This window comes from Oncorhynchus clarkii, chromosome 13 (genome assembly GCF_045791955.1).
Source record: "Oncorhynchus clarkii lewisi isolate Uvic-CL-2024 chromosome 13, UVic_Ocla_1.0, whole genome shotgun sequence".
Classification (NCBI taxonomy): Eukaryota; Metazoa; Chordata; class Actinopteri; order Salmoniformes; family Salmonidae; genus Oncorhynchus; species Oncorhynchus clarkii.
In genome coordinates this window covers 59,922,876-59,943,011 of record NC_092159.1, presented here as the reverse complement: position 1 = coordinate 59,943,011, position 20,136 = coordinate 59,922,876, and the positions used below count along the sequence as shown (strand labels likewise).

Genomic DNA, 20,136 nt, shown 5'->3' with positions numbered 1-20,136 from the left:
CAGAAAGATGCTTGTTTCTGTCGGTGCGATGTGTGAAGAAACCAGCTGACTGTAACGACTCCGATAGCGTGTCTCGAGTGAACCATGTTTCCGTGAAGCAAAGAACGTTACAGTCTGTTATGTCTCTCTGGAATGCTACCCTTTCTCGGATTTCATCAACCTTGTAGTCAAGAGACTGGACATTGGCGAGTAGTATGCTCGGGAGCGGTGCGTGATGTGCCCGTCTACGGAGCCTGACCAGAAGACCGTTTCGTCTGCCCCGTTTACGGCGACGTTGTTTTGGTTCCGTTTCGTGAAAGTCATATTCCTGGTCGTAATGATAGTGAGTTGACGTTGCTCTTATATCCAGAAGTTCCTCTCGACTGTATGTAATAAAACCTAAGATTACCTGGGGTACCAATGTAAGAAATAACAAAATACTGCATAGTTTCCTAGGAACATGAAGCGAGGCGGCCATCTCTGTCGGCGCCGGAAGTAATATGTGGTTCTGTGGTAAACACAGTGATATAAAACACAGGGCTTAAAGACAGGGCTAAAACACAGTGATATAAAACACAGTGCTAAAACACAGTGATATAAAACACAGTGATATAAAACACAGGGCTTAAAGACAGGGCTAAAACACAGTGATATAAAACACAGTGCTAAAACACAGTGATATAAAACACAGTGATATAAAACACAGGGCTAAAACACAGTGATATAAAACACAGTGCTAAAACACAGTGATATAAAACACAGTGATATAAAACACAGTGCTAAAACACAGTGATATAAAACACAGTGCTAAAACACAGTGATATAAAACACAGTGATATAAAACACAGTGCTAAAACACAGTGATATAAAACACAGTGCTAAAACACAGTGATAAAACACAGGGCTGAAACACAGTGATATAAAGCACAGTGATATAAAACACAGGGCTAAAACACAGTGATATAAAACACAGTGCTAAAACACAGTGATATAAAACACAGTGATATAAAACACAGGGCTTAAAGACAGGGCTAAAACACAGTGATATAAAACACAGTGCTAAAACACAGTGATATAAAACACAGTGCTAAAACACAGTGATATAAAACACAGGGCTAAAACACAGTGATATTAAACACAGTGATATAAGACATAGGGCTTAAACACAGTGATATAAAACACAGGGCTTAAAGACAGGGCTAAAACACAGTGATATAAAACACAGTGCTAAAACACAGTGATATAAAACACAGTGATATAAAACACAGGGCTAAAACACAGTGATATAAAACACAGTGCTAAAACACAGTGCTAAAACACAGTGATATAAAACACAGTGCTAAAACACAGTGATATAAAACACAGGGCTTAAAGACAGGGCTAAAACACAGTGATATAAAACACAGTGCTAAAACACAGTGATATAAAACACAGTGATATAAAACACAGGGCTAAAACACAGTGATATAAAACACAGTGCTAAAACACAGTGATATAAAACACAGTGATATAAAACACAGTGCTAAAACACAGTGATATAAAACACAGTGCTAAAACACAGTGATATAAAACACAGTGATATAAAACACAGTGCTAAAACACAGTGATATAAAACACAGTGCTAAAACACAGTGATAAAACACAGGGCTGAAACACAGTGATATAAAGCACAGTGATATAAAACACAGGGCTAAAACACAGTGATATTAAACACAGTGATATAAGACATAGGGCTTAAACACAGTGATATAAAACACAGGGCTAAAACACAGTGATATAAAACACAGGGCTAAAACACAGTGATATAAGACACAGGACTAAAGGACTAATATAAAACGCAGAGCGAAAGCAAATGAACAAGCAAAAGAGCAGAAAGACGCCAGAAAGGAAGGTAGAAGCGAAGGAAGGGTGAAAAGAGGCGGGCTGCTGTAGGACCACAGTTGATTAGAAGCCAAAGAATGATTGTCTGTTGTAGTGTTTTAGTGTGTTGAATGCGTGTTGAGGGACAGAAAAACAGGATAATTTAAGGCAAAATATTGATGTTTTTCAAATGTTTTCAGCCTCCCTCTGATCTTCTGCCTCCTTCAGAAAGAACAAACAGTAATAATTCAGTCAACAACACACCAGCTCCGTAATCAAATGACAGCTTACACAATTAAACTCTCAAACGCCTTCCTTCCACACCTCAACACTAATTTCTAACCACTAGGCTACCCCAGGGCAGCAGGGTAGCCTAGTGGTTAGAGCATTGGACTAGTAACCGAAAGGTTGCAAGTTCAAATCCCCGAGCTGACAAGGTACAAATCTGTCGTTCTGCCCCTGAACAGGCAGTTAACCCACTAGGCCGTCATTGAAAATAAGAATTTGTTCTTAACTGACTTGCCTAAAAAAATAATTGCTCTTTCACTGTCTCTCTTGCTCTTTATCTCTCTCCCTTTCTCTCCCTTTCCCTTTATCACAGGGACCTCAAATTGGACAACGTGATGCTGGACTCTGAGGGCCACATTAAGATAGCAGACTTTGGCATGTGTAAGGAGAACATGTATGAAGGCATGGTCACACGCACTTTCTGTGGTACCCCCGACTATATCGCCCCAGAGGTGAGGACCACAGGGGTGGGGGGACTGAGGGGAGAGATTGATGGGGGAGTCTGAAGGGAGAGACTGAAGGTAGAGATTGAGGGGGAGAGACTGAGGGGGAGAGACTGAGTGAGAGAGACTGAGTGAGAGAGACTTAAGGTAGAGACTGAGTGGGAGAGACTTAGGGGAGAGACTGAGGGGGAGAGACTTAGGGGAGAGACTGAGGGGGAGAGAATGTTCTTTCCCAATTTCTGCACGTGCTGTGTTTTATCCCTCACTACATGTAAGAATTGAATCTCAGTCTGTGGCAAAAGCCATCACAGCTCAGTTACAATTTAGCTGTGTGTGTGTGTGTGTGTGTGTGTGTGTGTGTGTGTGTGTGTGTGTGTGTGTGTGTGTGTGTGTGTGTGTGTGTGTGTGTGTGTGTGTGTGTGTGTGTGTGTGTGTGTGTGTGTGTGTGTGTGTGTGTGTGTGTGTATGCTTGTTTATGCATCCAAGTGAGTGTGTGTGCGGGCGCAAGAGCTTCTGTGTGTTTCTGTACAATGTGTGTGGGTGGACATGTGGACTGGTAAATTGGATGGTAGGAAAATAGTCCTTTGTTATGGCAGATATACATAGCCCACTGTAATAATGGTGGGTGGTGTGGTGGAAGTTTAGAAGAGAACAATCGTATGTGCTGCTACTGCTGTTAACGTAGCTCAGAGCAGAGTAACTGTCCTTGACTGAAATTGCAGGCAGAGCAAACCTGGGTAAATATGAAAACCACATGGGTTGCAGTGGTTCCCACATGCTGGTCCCACAATGGAATAGTGGGTGTGTTTGGGTTGGGCTTCTAGCAGTATATTATTAATGTAATGTGGCTCTTTCACCTTTCTCTCCTCTCTCCTGACAGATCATTGCATATCAGCCCTATGGGAAATCAGTGGACTGGTGGGCTTATGGGGTTCTCCTCTACGAGATGCTAGCAGGACAGGTACGTGCAGTAGTATATTTGTCAGATGGAAGTCTATTGTTCAATAGATCAAATGTGGCCTCATGTTATGCTGAGTCCATATTTCATAGCATCCTATAGCCTATATATATATATATATGGCTCCAGGTCATCTACAAGACCCTGCTAGGTAAAGTCTCCCCGTATCTCAGCTTGCCAGCAGCAAGAGCGACATCATTGATGTATACATAGAAAAGAGTCGGCCCGAGAATTGAACCCTGTGGCACCCCCATAGAGACTGCCAGAGGTCCCTCCAATTTGACACACTGAACTCTATCAGAGAAGTAGTTGGTGAACCAGGCGAGGCAATAATTTGAGAAACCAAGGCTATTGAGTCTGCCAATAAGAATGTTGTGATTGACAGAGTCGAAAGCCTTAGCCAGGTCGATGAATAAGGCTGCACAGTAATGTCTCTAATCGATGGCAGTTATGCTATCGTTTAGGACTTTGAGCATGGCTGAGGTGTACCCATGACCAGCTCTGAAACCAGTTTGCATAGCGGAGAAGGTACGGTGGGATTCGAAATGGTTGGTAATCTGTTTGTTAACTTGGCTTTCGAAGACCTTAGAAAGGCAGGGTAGAATAGATATAGGTCTGTAGCAGTTTGGGTCAGGAGTGTCTCCCCCTTTGAAGAGGGGGATGATCGCGGCAGCCTAACAATCTATGGGAATCTCAGACGATACGAAAGAGAGGTTGAACAGGCTAGTAATAGGGGTTGCAACAATTTTGGCAGATCGTTTTAGAAAGAGATGGTCCAGATTGTCTAGCCCGGCTGATTTGTAGGGGTCCAGATTTTGCAGCTCTTTCAGAACATCCGCTATCTGGATTTGAGTGAAGGAGAAGTGGGGGAGGCTTGGGCGAGTTTCTGTGGGGGGGCGGTGGGCTGTTGATCGGGGTGGGGGTAGTCAGGTGGAAAGCATGGCCAGCCGTAGAGAAATGCTTATTGAAATTCTCAATTATAGATTTATTGTTGGTGACAGTGTTTCCTAGCCTCGGTTCAGTGGGCAGCTGGGAGGAGGTGCTCTTATTCTCCTTGGACTTTACAGTGTCGCAGAACGTTTTTGAGTTTGTGCTACAGGATGCAAATTTCTGCTTGAAAAAGCTAGCCTTAGCTTTCCTAATTGCCTATGTATATTTGTTCCTAACTTCCCTGAAAAGTTGCATATCACAGGGGCTGTTTGATGCTAATGCAGTATGCCACAGGATGTTTTTATGCTGGTCAAGGGCAGTCAGGTCTGGAGAGAACCAAGGGCTATATGACTATATATGGCTATATATCTGTTCCTGGTTCTACATGTTTTGAATGGGACATGCTTATTTAAGATGGTGAGGAAGGCACTTTTAAAGAATAACCAGGCATCCTCTACTGACAGGATGAGGTCAATATCCTTCCAGGATACCCGGGCCAGGTCGATTAGAAAGGCCTGCTTGCTGAAGTGTTTTAGGGAGCGTTTGACAGTGATGAGGGGTGGTCATTTGACCGCAGACCCATTACGGATGCAGGCAATAAGGCAGTGAGTACAGACCTGGGTAGTAAGACAGAACTCTGCAGGCTTTCTCTGCAGGAGATTACATCACCGCCCCCTTTGGCAGTTCTATCTTGTCGGAAAATGTTACAGTTAAGGATGGAAATTTCAGGGTTTTTGGTGGTCTTCCTCATCCAGGATTCAGACACGGCTAGGACATCCGGGTTGGCAGAGTGTGCTAATGGCGTTGTTGTCACAGTAGCACTCAATATCAGGGCAAAGCATGTCATTGCATTCTGATGGGACAATCTGAACAGATGGTAGAGAACTATGGCTGGCATCTATTGCCAATATGAACCCACTGTACACCAATGACTTCTATGACAGATGAAAGACTTCACGGAGGAACATTAAAGGAACTCACACACACACACACACAGAGAAATTAGATCCACAGGTTGGTTCTGAGTGGCTGCTGGGTTTTTAGGGCTGAGTTCCCAACTGTCCTCTGTTTTATTCCACCTCAGAGTGGTGGCTAGTCCGGTGGTATCGCGCTGTGTAAGATCACAAAGACAAGGGGATTGACAAAATACATGATTGGTCACATTTCTTTGGCTATTTGTCCTTTTTGAAGATATACTGTAAGTATACCATAAGCACTGCATGTACAGTAAACTTATTTTCATATCTTATCCACTATAACCATGTTGCTACAAATGTGGACCTTCAGTAAGCAAATTGCAGTAAAATGTGGACCCTCACTCGTGTGTACATTTTGGTTGTCAACTGTATCAATGAATGACGTGTGTATGTTGTTTCCCTGAAGCCGCCGTTCGATGGAGAGGATGAAGATGAGTTGTTCCAGTCCATCATGGAGCACAACGTGTCCTACCCCAAGTCTATGTCTAAGGAGGCTGTCGTCATCTGCAAGGGAGTAAGTAGCTGGGAGATATGGGGTTGTATCTCTCCTACAGTAACTCACTGGGAGATATGGGGTTGTATCTCTCCTACAGTAACTCACTGGGAGATATGGGGTTGTATCTCTCCTACAGTAACTCACTGGGAGATATGGGGTTGTATCTCTCCTACAGTAACTCACTGGGATATATGGGGTTGTATCTCTCCTACAGTAACTCACTGAGAGATATGGGGTTGTATCTCTCCTACAGTAACTCACTGGGAGATATGGGGTTGTATCTCTCCTACAGTAACTCACTGGGAGATATGGGGTTGTATCTCTCCTACAGTAACTCACTGGGAGATATGGGGTTGTATCTCTCCTACAGTAACTCACTGGGAGATATGGGGTTGTATCTCTCCTACAGTAACTCACTGGGAGATATGGGGTTGTATCTCTCCTACAGTAACTCACTGGGATATATGGGGTTGTATCTCTCCTACAGTAACTCACTAAGAGATATGGGGTTGTATCTCTCCTACAGTAACTCACTGGGAGATATGGGGTTGTATCTCTCCTACAGTAACTCACTGAGAGATATGGGGTTGTATCTCTCCTACAGTAACTCACTGGGAGATATGGGGTTGTATCTCTCCTACAGTAACTCACTGGGAGATATGGGGTTGTATCTCTCCTACAGTAACTCACTGGGAGATATGGGGTTGTATCTCTCCTACAGTAACTCACTGAGAGATATGGGGTTGTATCTCTCCTACAGTAACTCACTGAGAGATATGGGGTTGTATCTCTCCTACAGTAACTCACTAAGAGATATGGGGTTGTATCTCTCCTACAGTAACTCACTGGGAGATATGGGGTTGTATCTCTCCTACAGTAACTCACTGGGAGATATGGGGTTGTATCTCTCCTACAGTAACTCACTGGGAGATATGGGGTTGTATCTCTCCTACAGTAACTCACTGGGAGATATGGGGTTGTATCTCTCCTACAGTAACTCACTGGGAGATATGGGGTTGTATCTCTCCTACAGTAACTCACTGGGAGATATGGGGTTGTATCTCTCCTACAGTAACTCACTGGGAGATATGGGGTTGTATCTCTCCTACAGTAACTCACTGGGAGATATGAGGTTGTATCTCTCCTACAGTAACTCACTGGGAGATATGGGGTTGTATCTCTCCTACAGTAACTCACTGGGAGATATGGGGTTGTATCTCTCCTACAGTAACTCACTAAGAGATATGGGGTTGTATCTCTCCTACAGTAACTCACTGGGAGATATGGGGTTGTATCTCTCCTACAGTAACTCACTGGAAGATATGGGGTTGTATCTCTCCTACAGTAACTCACTGGGAGATATGGGGTTGTATCTCTCCTACAGTAACTCACTGGGAGATATGGGGTTGTATCTCTCCTACAGTAACTCACTAAGAGATATGGGGTTGTATCTCTCCTACAGTAACTCACTGGGAGATATGGGGTTGTATCTCTCCTACAGTAACTCACTGGGAGATATGGGGTCATCATTTTAAATGGGCATCGATGACCCTATACATAAGTTGTTCAACTCATGTAAAAAAAAGCATTTTAAACAATGCTTGTGAGGCAACATATACATGTATACATTTTTGACACCACACAACGGTGATTTGGAACTGGATGGCATGCTCCAACTGAAAAACAGAATGATATACAATACGTAGGGCTGGGTGTTGTCCAGTAGGCTTTTATTTCAACTTGAAATCGACAACATGGACACAACTCTCAATAATTGGTTTTATTCCCTAACAGTCACAAGGATGCTTATCATATGACTATATTCCATTGAGTTGAAGCAAAGATGTGTTCTGAACTATTTAAAACAGAGTCCTGTTCTAATCTAGTGAGCATCGGATTCTCTCTAGGGGTCTACTTCAGGGATGGGCAACTTGGATAGGGGTGTGGGCCACAAAAAATCTGAACTCATCATGATCACGGATCTGCATAGCCACATCCATAACCACTCATGCAGTCAGACCCTACGTGAAATTTTGTTGCCCCCCCAAACAAAGTTTTGCCATGAAACGTAGAAGAAAGTTTGCTGCATTTCTACACATTTTCCCATGGGGCGGAGGGAAGTTTTAGCAATTTTACAACTCATTTCATTGGCAGTGGGTGGAGAGAAAAAATGTGTGATTTTACAGCTAATTTCCTGTAATTCCACACGTTTTGCCATATGGTGATGAGAAATGTTTTCAGTAATAGAAATGAATAAGGGCCCCCGGTCAGTAATTTGACCATGATTACTACATGTTAACATAGCTGGCTAGACTAACTTACCGATCTCATTTTGTTTGCTGACATGGGCTGATTGAGTGACTGTCAGTGACTGACATGACATTTACAACATTAACAATGTCTACACTGTATTTCTGATCAATTTGATGTTATTTTAATGGACAAAAAAATGGGTTTTTCTTTAAAAATCAAGGACATTTCTAAGTGTCCACAAACTTTTGAATGGCAGTGTACCATTGAAATTTGAATTTTGCAGCAATTTACACACAGAAGAGATTCAATGTAGATGTTCTGTCTTCGGTTCAGTTACTTAGGGATGATGTCACCCGCTGTCCATGCTTCTGAACATATACAGTAATTCATCATCTGATGCTATTGTCGTCGTGACAACAGAGGCGTGTCTCCTCAACCCTTCTCTCCTCCACCTTTAAATCTATATGATCTATGAAATCATTATTAAATGAGACAATTTGGAGTTGAATAAAATAGGCGCTAAATACATATTATCGATAACCATCATTTGCAATTTCCTCCCCTTTCTATTTTTAGGCTGGATTCTGAATAATGAAAATATGGATCTAAAATAAGGTTATTAAGGAAGGCTGTTGGAAAGGGAAATATAGAGTGGCTTTAAGAGTTGAAGGGAAGCTACACAACAGACCACCAGTAATAAAGAACTGCTGTACAAAAGGCTATACAATTGTAGCTTCTATAATGCTCAGTTATGGGCTTCTCTCTCTCTTTCTCTCTCTCTCCCTCCCTCTCTCTCCCTCCCCCATCACTTTACTTCCCCCACCTTCCAGTTCATGACCAAGCACCCATCAAAGCGTCTGGGCTGTGGTCTGGAGGGCGAGAGGGACATCCGGGAGCAGGCCTTCTTCAGACGTATCGACTGGGACCGCCTCGCCAACAGAGAGATCCAACCGCCATTCAAGCCTAAAACGGTGTGTATGTGTGCGTGCGTGACTTACCCAGCTATTAGAGTCATTCCAGAAGTTATTGGAAGTCTATGATCAGATGAAAGATACCTTTTTATCCACATGCACAGGCTGCTATCATAACACGTCTCTTTAAAGGGGAAATCTTCAGTTCAAACCACTACAAAGCGTCACCCCTCCACTGATAGCTACAGTAAGAGATGGGGCTGGAGAAATGTATCCACTCTCAAATTCATAGACAAAGCTATGGATAGAAAGACTGACCATCCATCATATCAAAATGACAGTTTTGACCATGTTTTGAGGTGATACAGTGTTTGTTTACAGTGATTCTGTTTACAAACAAAGGAGTAAAACAAGCTTATATTTTGGGTTCTGATGGAGTTAAAACATTGAACTAAGCTCTTGAGGGTTTTATACGTTATATTCCTCAAGAATCAATGGGGAAATATCATAAAATTAAAAGTCAAAAAGTGGATGTAGCACACACGTATTAGCACTTTAACCTTTTAATGCAGTGGGCTAAATCAGGGTCACATGGCATGTTTCTTGGTAGTCTTAAATAAATCTACTTTGAAAGAAAGGTATACACCTCACACACATGGTTATGGTCTTAAAATGAAGAAGACACCTGTACCATGTCAGATATGGAGTTGAAATGTATTCAACTTTTTGTTTAAATCCCAATATTACACTTTATATACATCACAGGAGCCTGAAATATAACAAAACCGCTTGACATAGAAACACAACATTTTCTGCATTTAAAAAAAATCTAAGTTTCTAAAAAATATTAATAACATTCCACCCATGAGGCCACTAGAGGGCGATTTGGTCATTTGACTGCAGGAAAGGGCTGGAGAGGACCACTCACCACTCTGATGCACAACATCAAAGGCACACACTTCAGGTGCACTATTACTCATAAGTGGGGTTTGTATCATATTTCTAAAGAGTTGTAAAACTATTTTTAAAGAGTTTTAGAGAGTCTGTTTCCATAACTAAATTGGCCACTGTAGAAATGTAGGCATCACTTAGTGTGTGTGTGTGTGTGTGTGTGTGTGTGTGTGTGTGTGTGTGTGTGTGTGTGTGTGTGTGTGTGTGTGTGTGTGTGTGTGTGTGTGTGTGTGTGTGTGTGTGTGTGTGTGTGTGTGTTCGTCCGTGTGTTCGTGCGTGTGTTCGTGCCTGTGTGTGTCTCTCTGATTCATCTCCTACCCTGTGTGGGTCTGAGAGCCTGCAGCCATGTGTCACTGTGGGAGGTTAAAAGACTGCTAGAGCACAGCTGCAGCCTCCATCTACCCTCCTCCATCCCTCCCTCCATCCCACCATCCTCCTTTGCCACCCTTCCTATTGCTAAACACACTCTCACAACCAGGTGTGGGGGCTTTGTGACCAAACCCACACCCCAACCCCTACCCACCCCTCTCTCCCTCCATCACACTTCTCTCCATCACAGCCCCTTCTTTTCCTACAAACACACTTGCCGGGCGTGGGGGCTTTGTGACCGAACCCTCCTACAGAGGTTTAAGAATACATTGGTTTAAAAATAGCCCTCTAAAAGCCTCGTAGCCCTCACACCATATCCGCCGCATTGCTTCATGGTGGATGTATCAGTGTGGGTTCACATACAAACAGAGCTAATTCTGGTCTCCATTTATTCTGGAGGTATTGTATACTGTCATAATGAGATTGTTCTGGAGGTATCGTGAGGTACAGTATACTGTCATAATGAGATCATTCTGGAGGTATCGTGAGGTACAGTATACTGTCATAATGAGATCATTCTGGGGGTATCGTGGGGTACAGAATACTGTCATAATGAGATCATTCTGGAGGTATCGTGAGGTACAGTATACTGTCATAATGAGATCATTCTGGGGGTATCGTGGGGTACAGTATACTGTCATAATGAGATCATTCTGGAGGTATCGTGAGGTACAGTATACTGTCATAATGAGATCATTCTGGGGGGTATCGTGGGGTACAGTATACTGTCATAATGAGATCATTCTGGAGGTAATGTGAGGTACAGTATACTGTTGTAATGAGATCATTCACCCACATAAAGTGACAGCTAGACATCCTCTTGCTGTGGGCAACATAATGCACTTCCTTTACCGCCTAATATCAGCCATGTCTCTGTCTCTCCCTCTACCTCCCCCCTCTCTCTCACACACCCACACAGGGCGGCAAAGGAGCAGAAAACTTTGACAAGTTCTTCACACGCACCCAGCCCATGTTGACCCCTCCAGACCAGCTAGTCATCGCCAACATTGACCAGAGCGACTTCGCTGGTTTCTCCTACATCAACCCACAGTTCATCCACCCTTCCCTCCTTCACAGTGTGGTATGAGGGGATAGATCAGGGAGAGGAGGAAGAGAGAGAAAGTGGTTGGTGAGAGAGCAAGAGAGAGAGAGAGGGGGAGAAGAGAGCCATGTGGACTGGGACTGGGACAGCAACCCTCCAGATTGACCACCCTATTGTCCCTTTGTCAAAGAGACTCATATTATCTTCATGTGTTCTCTGGACTTCAGTCGGCGACATTCTGTAAACAAGCTGTCCGCGAACGATCTCGATTGGAATTTGTCTGATGCGATGGAGGGGGTAAGGGAGGGGTTGGTGTACAGGGGAGTATGTCTATCTGGTGATTGAGCGCAGTAATCATGGATACATTGATTTGAGAAGTAGGCCTGCAGTAAGCGTTGACAGTACAGTAAGCATTGCCATGAATTGCACACTGTTACCATGGGGAACCCTTTAACTCTGCAACCTACTGGCCTAATATTCAGGAATGGGTTCCATGTTTTCCACAGTTCCAGAACCTCCTACTTGCTCTAGAACCTAGAGCCAAACCCTACAGTACCTTCCTGTCCGGAAGTTGTCTGTGGGACTACATACAGTATCTCATGATTCCTCAGTGTGTTGCTATGGATAGTAAAAGAGAACTCCCTCCCTATGAAGCATGATGGAACATACCCTCCTGTCCCTACCTTTCCTCTCTCTGTTGTACCTACTGTACTGTACTGCCATTTCTAAACAGTCTGCTACACCACATTCTAGATTATATTTATATACCTACAGAGAAGAGAGGTCTATTATCTACTGTTACACGAGTGCCAAAATAGAGGTGAAACAAATCATTTTATTCCAGTACATATCTATATAAACATCTACTATCTACAGCGTCCTTTTCTTACGAAATTCCTATAGTCAACTATGATGTCTTTCCTTGTGGTGAAGCCGTCAACCCTTCTGATGGTGTCAGCACGCTAAACTAAGCTCAACACAGTGTTTCTCTGGCAGTTTTATTAATATACTCCAAACCCTTACCGAACGTTTACAAACCGCTATCAAACGTTTACAAAACGTTACTAAAATGTAACCCACCAAGTATAGCTGTGTCTAACCTAGTATGTTGTTAAAGAACAGCTTTTAGGTCCGTATGAACAGTTGACTGATGAAACAATGATGAACTTTTAAAGATGGTGTCCAATTTTATTTTTGGTGAAAGCACCGGTACCAATTTATTATTGAGTTATTTAGGAGAATTTATGAGCAAGACTGAATTGATGATATGGTTCTGTTCATAAGGTTTGCAACAACATGTAACTTGGTATTCCGGACTTCTATTTATGGGGAAAAATCTTGAACTGAGGTTCATGAGAAGACGATGTTTTGATTTTACTACTGAAAATGCTCTTTCCATATGCACAATGCAGTTCTTGGTTGCATGCTTATTTCCTGATTCTGAAAAAGCGCTAGATGACTTTCTAGGGGATGCAGCACACGTCTGATATTTATCATTGTAAAACCAAGTATTATGATATTTATTGATTCATTCATTGTTGTCTGTATGAAAGTCCTACCCCACTGAAAAGCTGAATGAGATTCAGACTTGTTACTTATTAAACATATTCCGTATGTTTCCCTCTATACTTTTCTGTCCAGAGAGAACATTGTTTACCCTATTTGTCGACCATTTTGTAGATATCGAAAGAGCTTTTTCAAAAAGAGAAATGACTCGCAGATTTTATACCACGAACTGAATGTGCTTTTACTACCTTAGACGGGTTAAACATCTCTGTTTAGATGACTATCCCAAAAACACATGACGTTTGGCTGAATCTTTGGTAGCTTTGTTATCAGCGAAACCTCGTAATATGTATTTTCTCTATTTATCCACAGTTTGTTTTTGACTCTTTTAAAGGTAGAGTCAGAGAAATGACCTTTGCACAAAAAGCATTGCAGAAATTGCGATGAGCAAGACTCAAGACTTCACTCTCACAAAGTCACCCACAGTATCTGTACATGGGTTCCCTTCACGCGCTTACAGAGTAGTAGGCACTGGACCAAAACTGACCCGCACTCTCAGTGTGTTGCAGAGATTGACCCACTATGCCGTTTACTTTGTGCATCTTGGTCATATTGCTGACTCTACCTTTAATGTTTCACAGACGATATGCAGTATCTACAGTATGTGTGACTGTGGCGCGTGGTCCCTGGTTGAATACACTCCTACTCCTAGCCTTGGCAGAAGTGTGTTTTCTGGCTTTCGCTGTGTGCATGTGAGGGTAAGGCCTGATCTAAGCATGAGAGAAGGCATGATGCATGTTAACACAGATCCCCAGGTGTACAGTATGAAGTTCATGTGTCACCAAGCATCACAGTGAGACACACGCCTCTCCCGCTAGCCCCTCCCACTACACTTCTCTCCTCTTTCTGTTCTCCTCTTCTCCATTTGTTTATTGGTTTGTCTTAGTGTTCAGTCTCCTGACTCAACCAAGTTCTAAATTCAGTCAGAACTCACCTCTAAGCCATGGACACAACGATTTGAATTTTCTGTCTCTTCTGTTTTGGTTGTGGTTATATACAAGTTCTCACCTGTGCCAAACTGAGAACCTACATAATGAGAGATCAACACAGAACAAGCACAGGAAGTTCAATCAGACACAACTGAACTGCCAAAGAATAAAGAAACGTTGGTCTATTGTGTAATACACCCTGACCACAAAGACACCGTTGTTTTGGCATTTCAGCCTATTGCCAAATGTCTTGCATTTAGTCAGTTTCTGTTAGACAAAAGTATTTGTAGCATGTCCTTGAAATGTAGCTGTTCAATGGGGATGACTACTGAAATGATGTTAACATGTAACTTTGATTCCATTTTAGTATTAAAGTGTCCCATCTGGACCAAATGGACCTATTAGAAATAAGGGGAACCATATGTTTACACAACATTGCTGATGAGACAAACTGAGAAGTATTTCATTGAGTCAGGATCTTGTCTGTCCATCTAGATATTATGTTTTACTTCAAAGATGTGGAGGTTTCTACATGGAGAATATAGCACTCTCTATAGAACTTATCAGATACTAGTGGGAAAGAGAGGCTAACCATAGTTAGCTAACCATAATTAGCCCTGTGAATGACGTCTCACATTGAGAATCTATGTCTAGTGAGTGGGCGGTGTTTGGGCTACTATAGACACAAAACCTCCCAGCAGTATGTACTTTTAGGAGGAACTACAATCACTTACAGTCATTATTTGAATCACCGTGGCGATCATGGGACCACAACACAGGGATGTTTTGTATGCTTTGTTTTCATTTCACTCTCCTTGCTTTTGTTTGTCAGGTTCTCCCCTGTCCCTTCGCTAACTGGGGTATAAAGGATACTGTGTATGAATAAACCAATGAAAATGCAATCTGCTTTATTTGTGTTGTTTAGCTTTCTGTAGCCTCCCAGGCTTCGTATGTAGATTCTACATGTTGGACGGTTTACTGTATCATTGTACTGTCTATCACTATTGCTATCCATGAGGAATCCTGCTTTGCCTCACAGACTTCAAAAGTATTCTTGCTTAAAAGCAATGAAATCTCACCAATATCCAAATGCCACATTCAGTATTTTCTCACCGAACAACAAACTTCACAGCAATAACTTTTCCATCTCCTCAGGGTGACAAAAGGATGAAGGTTGTCTGCCCTCTTCATATTAACCCTTCAAACGTGGCCTGCCAGATAGGAGCATTTAGAGGTTTCGCACACTCGGCCTGCACACAGACAAATTGTCAGCAATCAAAGCCTACTGAGCCCTCAGATGAATCAGCAGAGTCCTGCTGTTTGTTTTGTCTTTGGGCTGGGGTTCGCCTCGTAATGTGTGTGTATGTCTGTTGTTTCTCCCACTCTATGCCCCCCCCCCCCACCCCCTCTCGCTATCTCTCTTCCCCCTCTCTCTATTTCTCTCTCTATTTCTCTCTGTCTGTCTAAGTGGACCACTCTGCATTCACATCACACAGACCTGGCCTGGTACGTTGGCTCCTATTCTATTCCAGTTGCTGAGCAAGTGAACCTGCTCATAAAGCCATAATAATGCAGAATACTTTTGGAATCTAATGGAAGTTCATCTAGATAAGATATGCCCTTGAGATATACCTCGTCGGTTATATATGTAACGCTCGTCGTCGTAAGGAAGAGTGGACCAAAGCGCAGCGTGGAAAGTGTTCATGATCTTTATTGTCAAGAATCACTCAAACAAAAATAACGAATACAAAAACGAAAGCGGACAGTTCCGTCAGGCACAGATACTAAACGGAAAACAACACCCCACAAAACCCAAACGGAAAATGACAAGTTATATATGATCCCCAATCAGAGACAACAATAGACAGCTGCCTCTGATTGGGAACCACACTAGGCAAAAACAACAAAGAAATAGAAAACATAGATTCTCCCACCCGAGTCACACCCTGACCTAACCAAACATAGAGAATAAATAAGGATCTCTAAGGTCAGGGCGTGACAATATAAGCTAATACTGAACACATGAGTAAACAGTTTGCTTCATGTAAAGCACTCAAAGGCCCCCTACACACTTAGATTGTACAACTTATTTACAACGCATTTGACATTATGGTTGTGATACAACAGATATTTTTCTGATACAATGGACAGTTTTGTCTGTTCCTTGTGTTGTTGTTTTTGTACAGAAGAACTCTCTGTTGTATCACAACGGTTGTGCCAAATGTGTTATGCATTCCTTGTACAACATGAGTGTGTACGGGGACAAGAAGACTCATATTTTATCCCTTATGAGAACATGACTGTAGCAGACAACTTATCACTATGCACAATGACAGTCTTTGTTGGTACACTCTAAAAAGTAGGGGTTCAACAAAGGTTCTTCCAAGAACCCCATATGAGGTGGGGTTCATCGAGGAACCTCCTTAGTTGGTGGGGGTTCTTGCAGGAACCTAACTGCCCAACTGAAACATTTGGATTTGAATTTGAAAGGACAGCAGGTGAAGGCACTTAACTGAAAAATGTAAAGATCTCCTCAATTTAAGGTTGGTCCCTTATATGATCTAAATGGATTTTGTTTTGTAATGATACCATCTCTCTTTTCATATTTGTGCAAATCTTTCTAAAACAAAGACTGGACACAATTCAATGGATATCAATCAACAAAGAGGTAAGAATTTGTAGGCTATAATATGTTGTAGGCTATAATATGTTGAAGGCTAGCTGTATTGGGTGCAGATGACTGAACTGCTCACTTCTGTGTCTGTGTCTGCAGGTATACAGACAAGGAGGCATACAAAGGTATGTCAAATGGAATGATATGCAAATCACATTTGCCATCCTCTTCCCTTACCTCTTTAATGAATAGCCTATAGGCCTCTATGGACAAGGTGTGTATATGAAAACCCTCATCAAAAAGGGGTTTTCATTCACATTCACCACAAAAAAACAAGGTATGAATACTGTCGTGTGTTTTGTTAATCTTATGTATAATGAATTACATTTTGTTGGGATTCACAGACTACACCCTCCTACACCTCTGATGAATATAACAGGAAACCTGTTCGATCACCACGCATGGCAAAATCATTCTGGCTATGGATACAGAGAACATCAACACACTAACATCAACACACCAGAAGACTTGGGACTCTGCTGGGAGTTTACCTCATATTATAATTTTTAAATTCGACTTTGCCACTAAAATCATAATAAACTGAGAACTAAAATATTGTGTTATTGTTATGCATATTATTATCATTAACAATAATAATATCAGGGGGGGGGGGCGGGGGGGGGGTATTTAAAAAAATAACCCCAAAAAGTTATTCAAAAGTTTATTTGATGATCCATTAAAAGGGGTTATTTTAGGGTTCCTCAAAGAACTTCTAGAGGTTCCCCCACAGTTTCAATTTGAAGAACCCCTAAAGGATACTCCAGGAACCTTTTCTTTTTAGAGTGTATGTGTTCCTTATGTTTACAGAGATGTAAAAGTAATGTCCGATTGAGCTGACATATGAAGTGTTTACCGTCAATGAAGTCTCCGTGAACACGGGAACATTGCCTTTAAATTTAAATCGAGCTGTAACATGGATTTTCTGCGATACTTCTGTCATACTCATTGAATCCAGCCCAAATCATTCTCTCTCATCTGTCTTTCGTTCATGGCAGGAGCTGGCCTTGGTGCTGAAGTCCCAGGGGCCCGGGACTGTTTCTAGACAAGACAGAATAAAGGCACAGTGTTTATGATGCCTTTGTATCAGCTGTTTTGCTGGGGCTAATTCTGTATTTTTCGACTGGTGTGAAGTTATTTTCTGCTCACTCTATCAGAAATGTGTGACATGTTTTCACAAAATAAGAGGACATGTTTCAGATTTATTTTTAGGATACTTTGAGGAATTGCACATATAAATAACATATATCATCAATACGATCTCTCTAAGGCAAGAGGTAGACTTATCATTTCATTATTGATGATCTCAAAACGTTCTAAATATACAGTAAGCCATATGAGCATCTATCATTGGTGACTGGACTCCTTTAGGGGGTGATACTGACGTCACCTTTCTCGGAAAAAGTGTAAGACTGTATGTAACCTGATGAAATAGTTTGTTTTGGTTGGTGCCCCCAACCCCCCCCCCCCCCCCCCCCCCCCTCTCTCTCTCTCTCTCTCTCGTAGCCTCCGCATTCAGCATTCCGCGCAGCGGGGTGATGATATCAATCACCATGGCACGAAGAGTCTGAGTTGAGCTGAGCAGGACATCTACGTGCTGGTGCGGTCTGCGGATATGTCCGTCGTCAGTAGTGAGTGAGTGAGGTCGCCTGCTAAATCCTAGGAGCTCTAGAGGAAGCGCACCTTCATGCCAAGAAGCGAGTGGCTACGGTGTGCACCTCCGTCCGTCTTGTCTGTTTACCCAGCGGCGCTCCAACACTTTTTGTTACTGTCTGTGAGGGGTGCAGATGAAGACACACATAGGAGGGAGAACTACTGAGAGAGAACCCAGACTCATCCCACGCACACAGATCTGAGGTACGCAATCTGATGTAATGCCGAGTTTATTCGGTCCGGAATTTAAATTGGACGTTTTTATTTCCCAATGAGTTGCGTTTTGTATGACCTTCGCATTTTAATTTAAGAGGGGATATTTGGATTGAACCGGCAGTTAAAATTGATATATGTAGTCACAGTAAATTGTTTGAATAAAGATGAGTGATTAGAGAACACGTTTTCGTACTACAGCGCAGGGCACTTTGCCTCTATATTTTTTTTCGTAATTTCAGGTCCATGGATAGTTCCCATGCATGCAGCGGTTCAAAGAAATGTCACTTCACTAAACCATTCAACTTGTAGCTGTAATACAAAGTGACGTGAACAATAGTTATCTCCGCAAATTATTTATTTTATCTCACCAAATAGCTAAATTGGACAATTTATTGGTCTGTTTTCTTTCATCATTGTTTCTGATCGATATCTTTTCGCCGATCAGACCAATGGAAAGTTTTTCGTTCTGGCACACACTCTCTCTGTCTCTCTCTCTCTCTCTCTCTCTCTCTCTCTCTCTCTCTCTCTCTCTCTCTCTCCTCTCTCTCTCTCTCTCCTCTTTCTCTCTCTCTTCTCTCTCCTCTCTCTCTCTCCTCTTTCTCTCTCTCCTCTCTCTCTCTCCTCTTTCTCTCTCTCTTCTCTCTCTCTCTCTCTCTCTCTCTCTCTCTCTCTCTCTCTCTCTCTCTCTCTCTCTCCCTCTCTCTCTCTGTCAGAGAAAGAGATAATGGGTCTGGGCGGGAAATTATAGAGAATTGCGCGCTACTGTCACCTTTGAATCAACTGCACAATAGAGCGCCGATGAAATGACGGTGTCGCCGCAGATAATCAGTTTATGGACTACCTACAATATCCTCTGCAAGTCGACAACACCGAAATGACAAGTGCCATCCTCTAAAGTTGGTTAGTTTGAATCCTCGAGCCGACAAGGTTCAAAATCTGTCGCGCCCTTGAGCTACGCACTTAACCCTAATTGCACCTGTAAACTGCTCTAGATAAGAGCATCTGCTAAAATGATTATTGAAAACGAATTCAACCCTGATTGAAAGGATCAGTGATGTCTGAATTCACGAATGTTTTTTAGCATCTGCATTCTGCAGCCTGTAGCCATATAGCATATTAGTGTGATGGAATCTATATTGAGAAAGTGTGTCCACATCTTTGGTCAATTATTTAAAATACTTTATTTGAATTTATATTTTGCCCATTTAGCTAATCAATTAAGCAATTAAGTCTGGATTACACAGATATGTTTTGGGAGACTGCCAATAAAATTATTCAAATATGCCAAGAGATACAAAGATAATAAGCACATTTTTTTTACAAAACAACACCTTAAAAGGGTTGCTTTTGCTGTTGCAAAAATGCTCTGCAGTTTCCACAAGTCCATTTTATTTTTCTGCAGTACATTTTGTTCATCTGTAAACCTAAATCCTCAAAGGCTGGACATTTCCCAGTAAACTGGCTGTGGTTCCATGTATTATAAAGCCCACCATGGAAAGGTTTATGAGTTATGAGACTAAAAGAATGGGACTCTGCAGCTATCAGCAGTTTACAGCAGGTTGTAAGTCTTATATAAATAGATACATGTCAATACGTAGCCTAGAAACAGAACCATCACAACCATAGAGCCAAAATATAGGCTAC

The 20,136-nt window shown here is 42.2% G+C and overlaps 1 protein-coding gene across 1 annotated transcript in view; it reads left to right on the top strand.

Moving 5' to 3' along the window:
* The window catches only part of LOC139365185 (protein kinase C, alpha, b), a 230,042-nt gene extending 218,540 nt beyond the window's left edge, over positions 1-11,502 (top strand). Inside the window, exons 13-17 of the mRNA XM_071102638.1 lie at positions 2,441-2,579; positions 3,451-3,531; positions 5,842-5,949; positions 9,015-9,155; positions 11,335-11,502. Of these exons, the coding sequence (XP_070958739.1) occupies positions 2,441-2,579; positions 3,451-3,531; positions 5,842-5,949; positions 9,015-9,155; positions 11,335-11,502 (637 nt within the window). The remainder of the gene's footprint in view (positions 1-2,440; positions 2,580-3,450; positions 3,532-5,841; positions 5,950-9,014; positions 9,156-11,334) is intronic.
* Positions 11,503-20,136: the final 8,634 nt, after the last annotated feature.